At 41.9% G+C, this 18,911-nt stretch overlaps 1 protein-coding gene across 1 annotated transcript in view; it reads left to right on the plus strand.

The window, feature by feature from the left end:
- LRRIQ1 (leucine rich repeats and IQ motif containing 1) overlaps positions 1-5,567 on the plus strand; it is a 111,626-nt gene extending 106,059 nt beyond the window's left edge. Inside the window, 1 exon segment of the mRNA XM_059817104.1 lies at positions 5,428-5,567. Within this exon segment, the coding sequence (XP_059673087.1) occupies positions 5,428-5,567 (140 nt within the window).
- Positions 5,568-18,911: the final 13,344 nt, after the last annotated feature.

The following is an 18,911-nucleotide window of genomic DNA, read 5'->3' on the forward strand; positions in this document are numbered from 1 at the left end:
TAAAATGTTGACGTTTTTTCTCCATGCCTTCTTATGCTGTATTTACTTTTAAGTAATACAATATGGTAAGAACTTTGAAATAAATTATATCTCCAGACACACAATGTTAGGTGGATCGATAAATGCCCTATGACGTCTACTATACATCATAAAATTTCTATCATAACCTGTTTAACAAAGCTTTTCTTCTTGGACACCAAGAATTTCTTTCAAAGCATTTTACATATTGCATTACTTATCAAAACAGAGGATATGTAAACCTTGACATTTGTTAAAAGACCCAGGCTTTAACCAAAAAAGACCAGAACAAATCAATAGCAGAAAACAGATTAAACAACAGAAAAGTGACTGCTTAGAAATAGAAGCATGTTAACTTAACCCAAGACAAGCTTTCAGCACATACTCAAAAGAAATGGTTATTTGATATATACAGGCACCTGGAAATCTCTCAGACTATACTGGAGCTTCATATAGTCAAATATGACAATTAAATGAAAGTACAGTAAATAACTGTTACAGCCTGTCTTCCAAAGCCTAATTTGGTATAGGAGAAATTAAATTGCTTTTCTTGGCTAAGATTTTGTTCCCATATGAATGGGTATTAGAATAACTGTATATCATGTTAAATTATATTTAATACACTTTCCAGGTTCTATTTAATTCTAGTACCAGTAATGATAAATATTATTATTGCTGTTGTTGTTGTTGTTGTTGTCAAATATATCAGTACTTTATAGAGTAAACCCAATGTAATAGTTCTAATTTATACTTAGTAAAGATAAATATATATGGGCTTGAAACAACGTGAATCTTTCTGTTGTTGCCTTTGGGTAAGGCCCGCTACAAATACACTCATGGAACATAACATGAAAGTATTATGATCATGCTTACAATTATTCATAAATCACAAATACACATGCGCATACCTATATGTGTATGTATGCATATTAATGAAAGATGTGCCTTACAGATCTTTTTATAATTACAGCAAAATATGACTTTAAATGTCACCTTTTATTTTACCAGTCAAAAAGTTCTGATAATAGTAATTTTATTCACTCATATATGCTAATATGTGAACCATTCATTTGAAAGGCACATTGCAGTTTAGGGAAAAATGGAGGTTTTGCAAATCCAAGCTTGCTGTAAAAACTGTTCACATCATCAGTAATGCTGTAAGAGAAAGCTATAAGCTCTCTCAAAAAAACCTATTGAGGTATAAAGTTAGACTTTCAAATAAAGTACACCCTGAAGAACAGTTAAAGGATCTCACAGAGATTTTTAATGTTTTCATAATACCTGGATATCTGACCTTGCAGCACTCCAGGTGTATGCTCAATAAAACATTTTTAAAAATGCAAAATGTTTTCATTTGCTATCAATCATTGTTTTTCAGCGACTCTTTGCTTTAATTTTCTGTACATTGAACTAAGTATCCTTCCCACTCTTTTATTATTTTCTCCCCTTTTCTTAAAATAAAAAATCTCATAAAGCAGTAAAATTGAACAGCTTCCCCTGAGCAGATATAAATGTATTTACATCCAAGTAGAAGTAAAGCACAATAAATATAAGTAAAGACAACAAATATAAGCAAAACAAATATAATAAGGATTCAGTTACCTATTCATTTTAATATGTTTGTTTGTTTAGAAAAACAAGGCTGTATTTTTAAGGAACATTTTGGTCTCTTAATTCAAAGTGACATTGTTATCGCTTACCAGACTCTCTTGTTTTTCCTTATCCCCAAAATTCTAACCATTTTCTAATGGAGCTGTCTTTATTGAATATTTCTGGAGGAAAAAATTGCCTGTTTGAATAATGTAGAATCAGAAAACCTGTTGCAAACACAGGTATTGACAACAAAATAACTGAGTTTTAATTTATATGTAATATTTTTACTTCTTGCAAGACTCTACCTAGATGCTTACTTTATACTTAAGTACAAAGCTGCTCTTAATTCACCGCGAGAGTGTTCATACCTAGATTTTCACTGAAATAGCAAAAGATATGAATTAAAAATAAGCATAGTAATTTGTGGGCACATGTATCATAAATCAGGTAAATCCTATATTTGCAATGCATTCCATTCCTATATTTTCATTTTTCTTTTTGTTTGTTCTTGCATTAAACTCTAAGAGAAAGAACTGCAATAAAAACCTTTCTCATATTTGACTAATACCTTCATTGTAAATGAGGTGTTTCCTTGCTTTATGACACAATTTTTCAATCATCATTATTTAAGCCACCAGTGGTCTGTAAGTATAATGTCTGAGAATTAGGTATAATATGAATAGAAGTAAGCAAACTTCACTATGTCTATATGCCAGTCTGACTCATATCTGTGTCTGAGAATTGTTCTTCAGGTAATAGGCTGTTGGATCTCCATGGCAGTTCTGTCTTTCATCACTCCAGTTAGACCGATAACTGCAACAGCATTGCTGATAATAATACCCATCTCTTAGTACTAGTTAGTAGATAATCAAAAGTGTTTTATCAGAAGAGCAAGCATAATTATGCCCATTTCAAAGATGGGAAGATGGGAGATATGAAGGGAGTGATTTGCAGTGATTTACAACAAACATGTCTTGTAGCTATTTCATTCTAAATTAGTTGATCATTCCCTGCAAAGGTTTTATTTTATTTGTCTGAAAGTGCTGAGAACCGGGTGAAGGATGGAAAGAAATAATACAGAATAGTTTATGCTTTGATTCAGTTTGTCTAGGTTACTACTGTATAGTAAAGTTTAAAGCAGACCCTAGGAAATCTAACCACTTGAGCCTAGATAAAGAAATAGAGGACTGTGACTGTCAGACTTTGAGGTAGCCTCTGATTTGTTAAACTTGCATTCAGGGGAGCAGAGAGTCTACATGCTTAGAGTATCTGGGATTTTTTGAAAATACCTTTAGGCTGAGGAAGTTATCCTGCTCTGTTACTGAGGGTCTACAAATCCTGACCTATGATTCTCACAGGCATCTAAAAAGTTGTTTTGTCAGACAACTTACATGCACTCAATATTAACAAATTATTACATTTTACTCAGAAAATATTTGACCACTGTACCATCAAAACTATGCATAAATCAGTTACAATTAAAAATAAATTAAAAAAAAAGATTGTGAACTTTTGACTCTGAAGTTTAGACAAGCACAATTCATGCTATGACTGCTACGGCTGTTATTCTGACAAAATAAAAGGATATATTAGTAATCTATGAAGACTTTTCACAAGTTTCTTGTAGCAAATTACAGCAAGTCCTTGGGGATTTTTTTATGGAATAATAATATACATTTCACACTAATGGAAGGACAATATAGCCCTTCCAATGAATTGCGTATAGCTATAAGTGGAAAGCCAGAAAACCTACATTTACAGATTTCTGAAATCCATCATGAAGATAATATTTAGCAGTACAGACAGGCTCATAACCAAGTAAGATTGTTAATCCAGAAATAATCCAGATTAGACAGTTAAAATGTGGTTGACTTCCTATTTCGTTATATTGACTCTATCACTTTTAAACTAATTTTCAAATTTATTAATGATGGTTTTGTTTTGGCATTTGTATGTATTCTGTTTTTAAAATAATGTAATAAAAAAATTGTTTTGTCAAAATATATAACTGGTATGTCTAGTTTACCTTTATCATTCATATGTCCTTGAAGATGAGTGTATAGGAAAGTCAGTCTCAAGCATAATTTAGCCCCCAACTTCAAATGCAATAGCTCTTTCCCCCCCTTTTCTTTTAACAAAGAACATATTCCAGTCTTAATTCTTTTTGTTCTTTAACAATGTTTGCAACTTCAGAAAACATCTCTTTAAATTAAAGAACGAATGCATTTTTTTAATATTATTAACATGTTAGATTTATTTTGAAGTTTCACTAAAGTAACCACTTAATTTACTAATTTGAGGGTTTCAGCCTTCAGTGAATACATTATTGTTCCCAGTCAAAGGAATTAATGGAAAGTTTACTACTTGATTAAATAACTTTATTCTTTGCTTTTTAACAAAAGCCTTTCTGCACCAGAGATATCTGCTACCATTTGAGGTGTTAAATAAAAAGATCCAAAGGCAAAGAAACTGAGACTCCTGTAAAGGCAAGACATTAGTATTTTAAACCTTTATCAGGTAGACCTAGAATCAGTTATATATTTTAAGGGAAAAAACCAAGTTACTACATCTGTAGAGCTGTAAGAAAACAAATGGAGATCATGATAAAAATATTTGAAAGCTCTTGATTGCAAAAAGAGAGAAATATTTAGTAAAATACATTTGCAATAATTTAAAACTTCATAAAAAAAGGGAACTGTAGGCTGGGAAAAGCTTCTGACATTTAGATCTAGCAGACTACAGAAAGGCATCTGTGAGAAAACAACGAAGTTCTTACTGTTTGAAATTTGCAGCTATGTTGTGTATATTAGTAGATAGAATTATATTCGGTCATATGATTTAAGCTTTTTTTAAATTTTTTGGGACTATTTATTGTGAGAAATTTAATTTTGCTATTAAAAAGTACTAAAAAGTTAAAATATCAAAAATACTTACTAAAAATATGTACTAAGTAATCTTTTCCTTTGATAGGTGGCAAAAAGATATTTGTAAAATTTTTATTAGATAAGCTAAGAGAGACTGCTAATTTTATATATATATATATATTAAAAAAACCCTGCTGTACTGTTAACATATCATTCCCTTGCAAAGTTTGAGTTGTCTTCCACAGATGCTTTCTTCCTTACAGATGTCTAAGAAAGATATTTCCATCTGTAAAATGTTGGTTTGTGTAAAATAAATATCATACCTTTGGTCAGGTGTACTGACAATTTTATTTCAACAGTTGTCTTAAGTATTTTGTAGAAACTATTGTCTAAATTACTCAAGCGTCTGTATGCATGACAATGAAAGTGTTTATTTCACATATTTCTATGTGTGCTTAAACTTGCTGTGGCACCATTTAGCAACAAAGCTTAAGTATTCCTGGGCTTTGAAAAAAAGAAATTTCTTTTTTATTTGGTCAAATATGGTAAAACAATAACTTGCTAATTAGATATATCTTCTGAACTAGTTCTCCATCCGCTTGAAGGATGAATGACATTACTAGTTTCTAGGTCAAAAGCATTGTTTATTTCTCTGTGTGTTTAAAATATGTTCAAAATGGACATACAGCGGCACTTTTAAAAATATTATAATTTTGTGTAGTAATTTTACTGTTTATTTTGATAAGGAGTTTGTTTTTTAAAAAGTACTACTACCTTGTGAAAATAATTGTATTACTTTAAAAACAGTGAGCGATACATAATTATAAAAGTTGTGTGCTATCAAATTAGACATATTAATGTATATTATTATCTTAAAAATAATATCATGCAGTGAAATTTAGGAAGTTTTGTTTGGTTGGTTATTAATTTCACATGTCTGTTTATTGTTTAGAAAAGAATATATGTACTCCAGAAAAATCATGGTTGGGTCCATCTCGTAAAGAACGGATATCATTTCGAGACCATCCAGTGCAGCTCAGCGGAGGATGGGGAGCAGGCAAAAAAAGGCAAAAGCTTAAAAATATTAGCTGAATATTGGAGATAATTTAGCTAGTTGATTTAATCAAGTATGGAAAGCATATGGAGAGCTGTTTCTTTTTAAGCCTGTGAATATCAATTTTTGGATTCATGTTTATTACCAGGTTAAACAGTTTCAGTTAACTACGTTTGACTTATTTTATTATACATGGTTACAGTGGTTTGGGTTGGGGTTTTTTTGGTGAAAGTATTTTATACCTGTCAATAAGTTATCATAGTTTGTGTTTTCAATTGCTCATATGTTCATGTGGTGTAGAATGCAGAACTGATTAACCCTACAAGGATTGTTGTACGGTGAATAAGTTTAGGCTTGCTTATAAGAACTGCCTGAGATGTGCAAATGTAATAATGGTTCACGCTCATGTGATGTATGTCACATATCAAAACACTGAATTCTCATTTTCTCACAAATAAAATACATGCTTGCAAACTGTTGTGAGCTATAACAGCCAGCAATGCCATTCTTAGAGAAGTCTGTTTAGAATATTTTACTGAAGCAGCAAAAATTCACAGCAGCCTACAAATGGTGGGGATGCACTTATTTTTTTTTAGTAATATGAGAAGTTCTCTAGAGCTTTTGTCCTGAATTATGGTCATGGTATGATAAAGCAACATGTTATAGTTTTATACTTTCAAGGACTTCTAACATTTTCCTAGAGGGTTAAAGAAAAAAATATATTTACCAAGTTCTCATTTTTGTTCTGGGGTAATGTAACATTACATCTACATGACACTGTTAACCCAACTTTATTTGTTCATGTGTCCAGACTCCTTCAGACCCATGTGTAAAAGTTTTGTGGTGCAAAGAAATCTAGAGAAAGAGAAGAAATACTCTTTCAACTATTCATGGGTATCTAGCTCATTACGTCTAGTGAATGCTTTGTCCATCAACATACAGGACAGAAAATGTTCTTTGATTTCAAAGCCTAACATTATTTTAATGTTTTCCACTTTGAGGGTAGAAGTTGTTAATTGTATCTGGAGAAGTCTGTCTTTGGTATTTTCTCATCTGTTTTTGTCCAATATTGTGAAGCCTCAACCCCCTACAGACTGAGAGAGAGGTGGGGAGGGTAATGGGGCTTGAAACTTCAGCCAGTAAAGATCATAAATGCTTATGTGGTGGCTGTTTTTAAAATGTACTTAAATTACATATGACATTATTTTGTGAGGTGCATTTTATGCTAACACACATATGACTACGGATTGAAAGCAGTTATCTCCATTTTTATGAATACTCGCGTTCATTTTCAGATTAAAAATGGCTGATCTCATGGAAAACCTCCAGTAAATAACCTTGCTCGTTTGACTCAGTGTGCTGGTGTTTATTATCATTTTACTTTTGAAAAGTCAGTGCAGCCTACTTCAGAAAAGATTTCTTTACCTTTCTGAGGAATGATGATCAGTGAAGGTTGCTCAGCCTGACTATAGAAATGCTGTGGTTGTCAGCAGGGTATAAAATATCACTAGATGCTTATGTTATCTAATTAGTTTCCCAATGTATGTAGTAAATGTTAAACTGAATTTCCAGATCTGCTATATAATTACTTTTAAATGTCACCCTCAAAGACTGGAGCTTCTGTGGTTTCAATTGTATCATCAAGGATATCAGTTTTGTAGGAAAAACATTGTTAGTTCAAAATGTCTGCCACTATACATGGCAGCATGGTCAGTAAAGAGATACACCACTGTTAGGGGTGTTAACTGGAGATCAGAATGCAAAATCAAGGAGTTCACAGTTTAACACTTCTTGCAGATTATTCCCTCTATTCGTCTAGAGTGTCCATAATATACTGCACATCACCACCACAGTAAATAAGAGATGTTTGTATTTCAGATTTCATAAATCTTTCTATATCTATATCATCTATATTTACCGCTATATCTAAAAAAGATCTGCTGTACAAAAGTCATCATACCTGACCTCTTTTGCTTTCCAGGTGTTTCTGAATGAGAAATACCTCCAAGTCTAAATAAAATGCTTTGGCAACATTATTAAAGGCATTTTATTTTTCAAAGAGAAAATAGTAGCTTTTTAACATATAATTTACTAAATTACAAATTGGAGTCACAATATTCGCTGACATGCCTTCTGAGGTTCATAATATGCTTAGTCTGCTATTCCGTAAGTTGATATCTTCATGCATAGGTTAAGTAGCATACCCAACAGAAATTAAGTTACAAAATATGCCAAAATATGTTGCTGTTTTCATTAAATAACATTGCAATGTGTAATAGGATGATGTCTTATTATTGTATCCAATACATTTTTTACAAATTGCAGTGTTGAAAGTACAGTGTGTCTGGTCAAATATGAATAAAAGTGCAAGGTGCGATTTCTGTTCAAGCTAGCAGAAAGACCTTTATGGCTTTCAGAAATAAAGTGAAGCAACCCTAAATCTGGGTACATGCCTGCTGTTCATAGTCACACCTTACAGTATGCAAGGTCAGAGGTAACATAAATGCTGTACATGGTGACATATTTATGACATCTGCAAAGGGATCTGGACAGGCTGGATCGATGGGCCCAGGCCAATTGTATGAGGTTCAACAAGGCCAAGTGCCGGGTCCTGCACTTTGGCCACAACAACCCCATGCAACGCTACAGGCTTGGGGACGAGTGGCTGGAAAGCTGTCCTGCAGAAAAGGACCTGGGGGTGTTGGTTGACAGCCGGCTGAATATGAGCCAGCAGTGTGCCCAGGTGGCCAAGAAGGCCAACAGCATCCTGGCCTGTATCAGGCCAGCAGGATAGTGAGGCCAGCAGGAGTAGGGAGGTGATCGTGCCCCTGTACTCGGCACTGATGAAGCCGCACCTCAAATACTGTGTTCGGTTTTGGGCCCCTCACTACAAGAAGGACATTGAGGTGCTGGAGTGTGTCCAGAGAAGGCCAGTGAAGCTGGTGAGGGGTCTGGAGCACAAGTCTTCTGAGGAGCGGCTGAGGGAGCTGGGGTTGTTTAGCCTGGAGAAGAGGAGGCTGAGGGGAGACCTCATCGCTCTCTACAATTACCTGAAAGGGGGTTGCAGAGAGGTGGGTGTTGGTCTCTTCTCCCAAGGGACTAGTGACAGGACAAGAGAAAATGGCCTCAGGTTGCACCAGTGGAGGTTCAGGGCGGATATTAGGAAAAATTTCTTTACTGAGAGAGTGGTGAAACACTGGAACAAGCTGCCCAGGGAAGTAGTGGAGTCACCATCATTGGAGGTGTTCAAGGACCGTGTGATGTGGCATCGTGGGACATGGTTTAATGGGCATGGTGGTGTTAGTTGATGGTTGGACTTGATGATCTTACAGGACTTTTCCAACCTTAGTGATTCTGTGATTCTGTGACATGAATTTTTCAAGCCCTGTTCTGTGCAGCATAAAACTGTTTCATACTTCCTTTGTGTATTTCTCAGGTTTTCTTTTCCTTCCCTCTTATTTTTTTTCATTTTCTTTTCCTTTTTTTTTTTTTAATTTTTCCTTCTCTTCTTTCTGCCCTCCACTGCTATGCCCCGATACAGCAATTCCCATTTAGGACAAGAACATATTCTTGAAAGTAAATTTCTCTGGCAACCTGTTCTGATGTTGGAGCTGCTGTGAGTCACAGTGATGGCCCAGAAAAACCTGCACCACAAATCCCTGAAACTGCATGTTTCTAGATGTGCTGCTGCCTTTGTGGTGCTCCAGACCTCTTCGTGGCTTACTTGCCTCATCTCCTCAGCGTTTTTTTATGTTCCCTGTAGATCATTTAACATAAAGGAGAAGGGACTTCATGTGAATAAGCTCTTTTAAAAATCTTCCTTGGATGTATGAAGCTCAAGTCTCAGAAATGTAAAAAAAGCACTCATTCAAAATTAAGAATGAAATAACCAAGGTGCATTTATGCGTTGATCCTTTGATAGGTGTCATTCACCAAAACGATTTGAAAAGCTTTCTGCAAGCTCTCCTGAACAGATTCTTGGAGTGTCTTTTCCTGTGCAACTTACCTGAACGTCTGCACACTAGTTCTTTAAACCCTCCGTCATCTGAACTGTGGTATAGGAGCATCATTACCTGCTGCAGCAGAAAAAATGCTCCCCAAAATGTGTATTCTGAATGAGAACGAGGTGTTAATGGTACTCAGATAACCCACACCTGAATGACAAAACACCATGAGGAAATGTTTCTCACTGAATAATGGACAGATTTTCCTGCTTGCACGTTTAGATACTCTTAAACAATAATCATGCTGACTCATTATTGCTCAAATAGATTTCTTGTTTTAAGAGATCTTTAAATAGCAGGGAGACAATGTATCTGTAAGATAGACATTGCTTTGATGCAGGGTGAGTTGGTGTCACATTTTGACTTAGTAAATCATTATAATTAATTGTTAATAATCCTATTATTCAAACATGCATTCATTAAAGGAGCATCCGCTATACGTAATGTTTACGTTTTTCAAAAATGTGCCACAAGTGGCATCCAAATCTGGCCTCAGACACATGGGTGCAAAAGTGCCGCTTGGTCTCCCACTACAACTGTTGTATGCACTATGAGGGATATATTGGATTAATATCCTTTTTATTTTAGTGTCATATCATTATGATAATGCCAATGTATATTTATGGAGATACAGTCTTTCATTGATACACACTGAAGTTACTCCTATTAGCATTAATGGAAGCCAGGCTAATATTCTGGGACATTGCAATATCTTAATATGCTTTTCTGTAATGAGAAAAACACGTATGAAAAGTTGTTATTACCACATGGCCCCAAAAAGGCAGGAAAGGAACTCAACCATATTATAAAAGATTGATATCACATCTGAGATCCAAGCTGTTTGCACTTAGCTGTACAAGCTGAAAAAAAAACAACTTACATCAGCAAACTTTGTTGCTTTGTTTATTTCTTTTTACAGTCATAAGTGAATAACAAATTAACTAACTTTGTTTTTCATAGGAGTTGTGAAAAGCATAGGAGTTTTGGCTAGTAGTCTGTGGAAAGCAGACAAATCACAGTCGCTGCTGATTTCAATGTTGCATAAGGTCTTAGAGAATGGAAATCTTGGCCCACAGTGAACTACTGCAGCACTTGTAAGAGCTTGTGTGATATATATAAATGAAAGTGGGATGCCAACTTGTCATGGATATACCTGTGGCTAAGTAGGAATGGGACACCTCTTTCGTCTCACACAGAGGCAGAAAAATGTGCCTAGAGTAGGAAGAGAGACGTAAGTGTGGCCTGCAAGTAACAATACAGATCAGTCTAAAGCAGCTGTTGGATCTTGTGGAGAACTGTTTCCCTGGTTTTCAAGGTAGATGGCGGACAGGAAAGTGCTGACCACATTTCCCTGGATACATCCTCAAGGCACTTTCTGAGTGCCAAGTTGTGCTGAGGATTTGTTAGCACTAAAATCCCTACTGGAGAGGCATTCATGAAGTTCCACAATGGCCGATGGATGGGGACTGGGTTTTCAAAGAGATTTTTAGGAGAAATATTGTGTAACTGCCCCAGACTGGCCATCCGTACAAGGACTGGAAGTTGGAATGAATGACATCATAAACTACACTGTTACTTGCAGAGCAGTTGGACAAACGGATTGTTCTTCATGAGCACAGGTGGACTTCCTCCATTATTTTGGTGACATAGATGCTGACACAATAGGATAGTACATACCTATCTGCCGAGGACTAGCATTTGTTCCTCTCCTGGTCTTCACCTGAATGATGGATAGATTTGTTTGGAGTTAGCAACCTTTTCTTAGTTTCTTAGTTGATTGATTGCTGTTTATATAGCTAGTTATTTTTTTGCATCAAACGCTAAAGAAGCCCAGATAACCAGGTAGATGCAAAACTACTTCTGGTTGAAAGGCGATTGATACATCTTTAACAATAAGCAGATAAGAGCATTTTATATTGGTAACAACCAATGCCGGTTTCATAAAGTTAAGAAGTGATAAAAGTATGTTTGTTAATAGCTGAGGGTCGGGTTTTCTTTATTCCTAGTGCATTCATTTGCTAAATTACTCCTAGACAAAGAAACCAGAGGTTAGCATTTTTTTTTTTTTGCGAGGCATTACTTCAAGCCTGAACGCAAATAAACACCACCAATTAGCTGATCCACAGCCAACGTGCCCTCCTGAGGTACAAGACAGCTTTTTAGGAGAGCTCGCTATAGGCATTTAGTTAAAATTCTAATAAAGGATAAATGCCTCTATTTCAAGTCAGCTTCATTTCTGTGCTTGTGAGCCACGCTCTGAAAAGGAGAACGTAAAAAAATACAAGCAGCTTTATTTTCCTGCTACATTTCGGTCATTAGTTGGGAACTGTCCCTTCAAAATTGCATGTTTTCTGCCACCGTCACCATGTGTAGGAGGTTCGAGAGGTTATTCATTGCAAGAACACAAGTCAGCCATAAGCTTGACTCTAATTTGCCGAACATGTTGTCATTGGCGCGATTTAATACCGTTCTCCAGCAATTTTCCTTTAAACGACAATTTCCTTAATGTGAGAAAAGGCGGCGTGCCGCAGGACAAAAAGCACGGCTAGGGGAGCGGCAGGAGAGAAGAAAATGCACCGACCACGCAGTCTCAATAAGTGGTAATTTCTGGTGGCTTTTTCTCTTCCGTCGCAGTTTATTCTTAATTTGCGGCTTCTGTGAAAACTACCGCGGGGCGAGGGAGGGCGCTTCGTGCCGCCGAAGCCGGTGTCAGCCCGCGGGAGCGGCAGCCCTGCGCCCCGGCTCCGGAGGGGCACAGGGGCATCTGTGTGTGTGATATCCTTACGTACGCTCCTTTCCCATTTTACGAGCAACGGCTTCATTCTTCGTCGCGGTTCAGCCCCCTTGATTTCTGCGCGGCTTTCGCCTGAGTAAAAGCCAATAGCGGAGACCTGCGTTTTACGCAGCCCCTTCATGTGGATGCCGTTTTCACTCGCTTTTAATTGCGGGTAACGTCTCGGGAGGTTGTTGCGTTCATGCAGTGCGCGGCTTGGCCGTGTGCCGGGTTAAGCTCAGAGCCTCGACCAGGGCGGTGCGGGAAGGGCTTGTCCCTGGTCTGGAGGGATGCGCTGGCCGCGGTGTCCTGGGGTCCAGGCGGCGACCTGCCTGCTCGTCGCGGGTACCGCTTACCCTGCGAGCAGGGGGCGAGGTAAGGCGTCACGCTCACACCACCTCCGCTTTACCTGATTACTTGTTAACACTCCCCCTTGCCCCAGCACAAAAGCAGACACAAATAAGTGACTTTCCTGCTGGGTCACGTCCCCGCCCCACCGCCCATCGCTGCCTGCTACCCTCTGGAAACAGCCACCACACAAGCGGGCTAGGAAAAAGCTCTCTGGCGCTGACATATGCCAGGTACGGGTTTTGTCAGGAAAAGTGAAATACTCCGAAGCAATTTGTAATACAGTGGATTAATTTTGATTGCCCGGGGTAGAAACAAAAAGAAGACTGTCTCTAACCCTAGACTGGGGGCTGGCTTTATTTGCCAATATCAATATTTGTGTGGAAAGCTTAAAATATGTTGTTTTTCCAAGAGCTGAAGTTTTAAAAGGGGAGGAGGAGGAGGAGGCCCGTGGATGAAACATTAGCAGCATATCGGTTAACCACTAAGTCCTTTTTTGTATTCATCTAGCCGTTTCTGGTAAGAAGGGCAGAGAGTCTCAAAACTCGAGGATAGATGCTCCTTAATGCACGCTAGCGTTTCAAAAGATACAGGCAGCTCTCAGCAAAGGACAAAATAAGGCTGAGACTGTACAGAGCCGGGTGCTGAAAGACCAGAATAAAATTGCTGTGTGGCTTTCAGGATCGCTGAATTACACATTTTTTAATCGGTTCTAGCACACATCGCATTGAAGGAAAAAAAAAAAAAAAAAGCAACGGTTCTTTCAAACGAGCTAGCCTTGAAAACCAGCAGTCCCTGTCAAAGCAGCTCAATGCATCCGTTTGTTAGTGCCGCCAGCTTGAACAGGGATCTATTTCTTAGCCCCTGTCCCTTCTGCCTCACACCTTCCTTTAGCTTCGTGCTTAGAAACCAGAATGTCGACCCATATTTCATGCCTTAGAAGAAATCAATTCATCTGAGATGACAAGGCAGCCCCCCACACACTCTCCAGGCCCCTCGATACATTCAGAGCTTTGGGGTCGCTCCGGTAATGTAGCCCGTATATTTTTGGAATTGTCCCGATATTAATCAAGCTGCCAGCAGGGAAGACCGCGTAACTTGCAAAGGACTTTTCTTTTGGTTTGCTCGTTTGCAGAGGTGCGCTAATGCTCAGTGCTCTACAGTCAGAGCTCAGTCGGTTCGCGATGGGAGAGCGAGAAGCCGTCGTTAGTAAAAACACCCAGCTTTATTTAGTTAGACTTCTACACTTAAAACTCCTAATCAGCTTCTTTGGGGGAAACCCCCTCCTTGGAAATAAATTCCCGAGGGGAGGGGGAGAAGCAAATGTTCACCCGCAACATACTGCATAACATACTAATGAGCTGCTTTTTCACGTTTGGATTTTTCTCCTAAGGCGTCTGTTTCTTTGGTACGAAGAATGGTGTTTGTATTTTGCCTTGCGTGTATCTCTCTAATTTGTTGGCAAGCACGGCGGAGCGTGCGGGGGGAGGATTTGGATTTCAAAGAGCAGATCCAGCTGCTGGAGCACAAGCCCGGCTCGGCTCATTCAGCCGGCAGGTTTGTCCCCCCGTAAAGGCGGGTGGGACGGACGCCTCCCCCAGGAGCCGCGCCACCTCCGGCTGCAGGCAGGGGAAGGCTGTGCTTGTCTTTCCTCTGTTCCCGAGTGGGAAGCCGGATCCTACTCTTACACGAGGTGCGGAGCAAAAAACCGCATCCGAGGAGCATCTTCAGGAGCAGATCTCCTCTTCCTGCTAGTGCCAAACTGCACGGGGCTTTGAGTCCCGCGGCCCAACTTTCAAATCCTTTCTAAACTTGATAAAGGGCTACAACAGCAGCTCGATAAAGCATAGATTAAATTCTTGTAGGATTTGTTTTTATAGCACATGTGTAAGTAGGATTCATTATAATTTGAACTAGATCAAGATAAGAGATTAATGCTTTTATAGAGCATCTCTGCTGAGATTTCCTATGGGGCTAAGATTAAATCCACATACTAAATATTATCTCGTTCCGTTTTGTGTTGAAAGAAACGTTAGACGGTTTAAGAAGAGTCATTACGTGTTGCAAGAAGAAAATTGTCGAGGTTCGTCCAGCTCTGACAGCAATCCCACTTTTCTAACGGGCGGAGAGGGACGGGGGAACCTTCCTATTCACCAGTTTCTTGTCTTCCCCCTGATTATGCCTTTGAGGCACATGAAATCCTCATTTTATCTGTGCAGGTGTCATACAGGAAAGCTCCCAAACAGCTGAGGTGCTGTCAAAGAGCCAAACTGCAGGAACCGTGAAATGATTGCTGTCATGACGTTTTGGCTGGTTTGTGGACAAAATCTGGGAGCGCCTGAACCTCGAATCTGGCTGGGAAGGGCTCCAGGCTCGGGCCCTGCGGAATGAGAAACGACACTTCACTGTCCCTGTGCGCACTTCTAGGGGATGAGCGGGGCTCAGCGGTCTTGTCCTCTGCCCACGCCGAACTGACATTAAATTACCGAGTAGAAGAGTAGTCGATTTGCTCCTACACTTTCACTTATCTCTGAAAATACAGATCCCAGGCTTTTGGTAAAGTCACTCCAAACAACGTCAATTAAACACTTCCCCTCCGAGCGGAAAATCTGAAGGCTACCCACCTACACCAGCACCGATTCTTGTTTGTTTTCTTAGGTGAACAAAACCTGCCCTTTAGGAAGAAAGTTCTTTAAACAGGGGTTGGACGGAGATCCGAAGCGCAATCGTCACTTTTACTTATTAGGATAGTGATGCTTAAGATACTTAAACAAAAAAAAAGGTCTAACTGCCCCCAAAACTCAACTTCTTTCAGTGTTCATTGAGATGTATGGCACATTTTTTTCGCTGGCAGTAAGAATACTTCACATGATTCTTCTCACAAACAGGATGTCTGGAAAATTATAACTCTGCCAAGCTAGATTTTGAATCTGTAATTTGCAATTTGCCACATTCCGCTGGGAGGGAGATGTGGAGCGAGTCTCGGAGTGTCTTTTTACACCTTCTCTCGCCTCGGCAGGTCAGGTCGCTCGTTCCCAGGACCGGGCGACGGAGACCGGGGCGCTCCTCTCTCGGAGGGTCTCTTTGTAGCCTAACTCCTGAGCCGACCTAATGCAATAAAATCTCTGGGTCTGAACGTGAAATGAGCAACTAGGTAAAGCCTCAGCAAAGAAAAGAGAAGGCTTATGGAAATACTGAACCATTTGGGCACCTGTTTTTCGAGATAGCCAGTTCTCTCCGTATTTCATGGACCCTCCTTCCCCCCGCGGCTGTTGGGGTACTCGATCCCATTCAAGGAAACCCATCGTTCCCCTTCTTCCCCTGCTGCCAGCCCTCAGCCGCCCCTCACTGCGGGGGCTATTCCCCCGCGGGAACACCCAGCTCTCATCTTCATAGCTTCCACTTCCATTTTCCTGGATAACTGAAGTGTGTGTATGTGGAAGGAAGCGAATAATACCCCCAAAATTCGTTTAGCCCAGTCCCAGGTAGCGGTGATTTCTTCCCATTCAGTCCCTAAATAAATTTCGTGTTGTAACTTTTCTGGAGGGAAGAGAAGCGTTGGTGTAAAATAGATTCAAAAATAAAATCGTCTTCTCTGTGCCCTGTCATCCATGGTCAAAAACCGGTACTAGAAATGGGGAGGAGGGACGGGGGGGTGGGGATTCCTGGGCATTTGGAAGGGAGATCCTCGCCCGTATTGATGCCGTTCTCACTTTTATTTAAACAAACGCAAGAATTTGATGAGAACTGTTAAGGAGATTCCCTCAAACATGTAGTAGCACCGTTTCGGCTGGAAACTGCCATCCAGAGCAGCATCGGCAGCACCGGCTGGGGACCCAGGAACGACCACCCTGACCAGGGCGGGTTGTCTCCTACCGTGCGGGTCCGGCACCGGACTCGCACATCTCTTTTCCTTAATCCGTTCGCTTTTAGGCAGGGAGAAGCTTGCAATTATTGCGGGATCCTCATTCCTACGCTCGGGTCTGTAACTCTGAATCCAGGAAGGGGAGGAAGGCGAGGGCGGAGGGGGGAAGGCAACCCGCCTTCCCCGCAGGAGAGCCCCGCCGGTGCCGAGGCGGGGAAGCCTCCCGCGGGGTGCGCTCCCGGCTTATCTCGGGGGACACACTTCCCCCGAGGAGCTCCTATGCACTGCAGGGGCGAGCTCCTTCACACCACCTCTGGCCACGAAACGTCTCTCCATCACACATAACACCCTTTCACAGAAGGTTTAGGAGATACTCCATCTCTGGAAACACAGCGGCACATCTGCACGCAGCTCTTAATAACCGGGCTGCCAGGCGGAGGGAATCAGTCCCTGAAGAAAGATGCTTTTCAAAGCTGTCTCACCTCAGCACAGGATCTTTTTTTTTTTTTTTTTTCCTTTGCCGCCTTCTCCCCCGGGATCTGTCCAACCCCTTTTAAATGGTTTTAGCCCGCTGAAGTCAGCTTTCTGTTTTCAAGCTTTTAAGGAGAACGAATGCCACACGTGGCGCCAATTCTCCCCTAGGTTACATCTCTCTTTCCCTTTGAAGTCCGCTGGGTTGCACAGAGGTAAATGAGAGCAGAATTTGGCCCCTGGAGCTAACAATGATGTGGAACCACTCTGATTTATTTTTATTTATTTATGTATTTGTTTATTTATTTATTTTTCCTTGGGAGGAGGGACGGATTTTAAGATCCGGTTATAATTTGCGTTGCTCTCTATCTTTAATGCTCAGACATTGTAGGCGCATATATAAATCACGGCGCTAATCTCGTCGGGGAGCGCTTTGCTAAGACGGGGCGAGAAGCGAGTGGAGTCACCACTGGGGTGCAGATGCTGCGGGAGGGGCCTTTTTTTCTCAGCGGAGCGGAGCGGGGCGGGGGGAAGAACACAGAGGACGCGGCAGCCTGTCCCGAACCGGGTCCCCAGACGAGGCCGGTGCTTCCACCGCCCCGCGGGCTCGCCGCTGCCGCCGGGGTGGCCAGGTCCGCCCGGGAGGGAGGGGAGCTGCGACGCTGCCGGGGTGCGCGGCCGCCCGAGGCCGCCCGGCAGGGAGCGAGCGCCGTCGCCGCCGAGGCGGCTCTTCGTCGCCAGCGCGACACGCGTGTCCCCGCGGGCGGGCACCCCCGCTTCCTACAGCCCCTCTAGAAAAAGCCCTGCTGCTGCGGGAGCTCTTGGTTTTTTACGGGCACATGAGATGCTCCTTGTCCTCGGCTCCCCTGGAGTTTAATAGCTGCCTTTAAAGAGGGACATTTATTGGGATAAAAGTGGATTGCAAGCTGCAACGACGTTGCATGTGTCTTTCATTTAAAAGGCACCGAGAGCGCCTTTTTTTTTTTTTCCTCTCTCTTTTTTCCCTCCCCCAAGGCATTTACTGCTTTTAAGGCATAGTCACAAACAAGCTGCCGAAACGCCGGCACACGGAGATGCGGGCGGCGGGGGCACTGGGCAGGGAGAGGATCTATTTCCCTGGGTCTGGAGCAGGCGTTGCTCCAAAAGGTGCAAGGAGGAAACGTGCCGGTTCTTCAAGAACAATCCACGGGCGGGAACTGCCCCTGGAGCGCCTCCCGGGGCCGGGTCCTGCCCCTCGCCCGGGCGAGGCAGCGGCTGACCCCCGCCGCACCTGGCCGCGCACCGCGGGCACCGCTCGCCCTCCGCGCCCCTTCGCCTTCCCCTTCTCCCGGGAGCTTGCAGGAACCGCCTCCGCCTTTCCCTCCCCACAGGCGGGCAAAGCAGCGGCCCCGTCCCCGTAAAGATCCCCAACCAACCCCAAGCCCCCGAGCGCCACCTCTGCGCTCTCCCCCGGCGGGGCCGAGCACCCCCGGGGGCGGCAGCGGGGGCCGGCGGGGCAGCCTTCCCGGGCTCCGCGCCTCCCGCAGCCGCAGGCCGGTGTCGGAGGCAGGCAACGCTGGAAAACGGGACGGAGATGCGGAGGTGGCAGCCCGGCTCTGAGGGACGGCAGGGAAGGGCAGGCTGTGCGTGTGCGTGCGCCGGGTGATGCCCGCAGCTACTCGGCTCAGCTGAAACAAGCATCCCTCGCCTAGCTACCCCTTTCTCCGGGAAAATACCAAACTAGAGACCAGCTGAAGAAGGAGGGGAGCTGCTCGCCGGGACATACGCTGGACCTGAGCTGGCCTTCTCTTCACCTTTGGCTGGGTTCACAGGAAAGCTCTCTAAGACACTCAGCAGTCCCGGCTGGCTAGTACTGCACCTATGCTTCAGCCGCTCAGTAAATCTTCACTTCTTCTCCCCCAACATGGGGGAAGGGCCCACT

This window comes from Gavia stellata, chromosome 4, assembly GCF_030936135.1.
Source record: "Gavia stellata isolate bGavSte3 chromosome 4, bGavSte3.hap2, whole genome shotgun sequence".
Classification (NCBI taxonomy): Eukaryota; Metazoa; Chordata; class Aves; order Gaviiformes; family Gaviidae; genus Gavia; species Gavia stellata.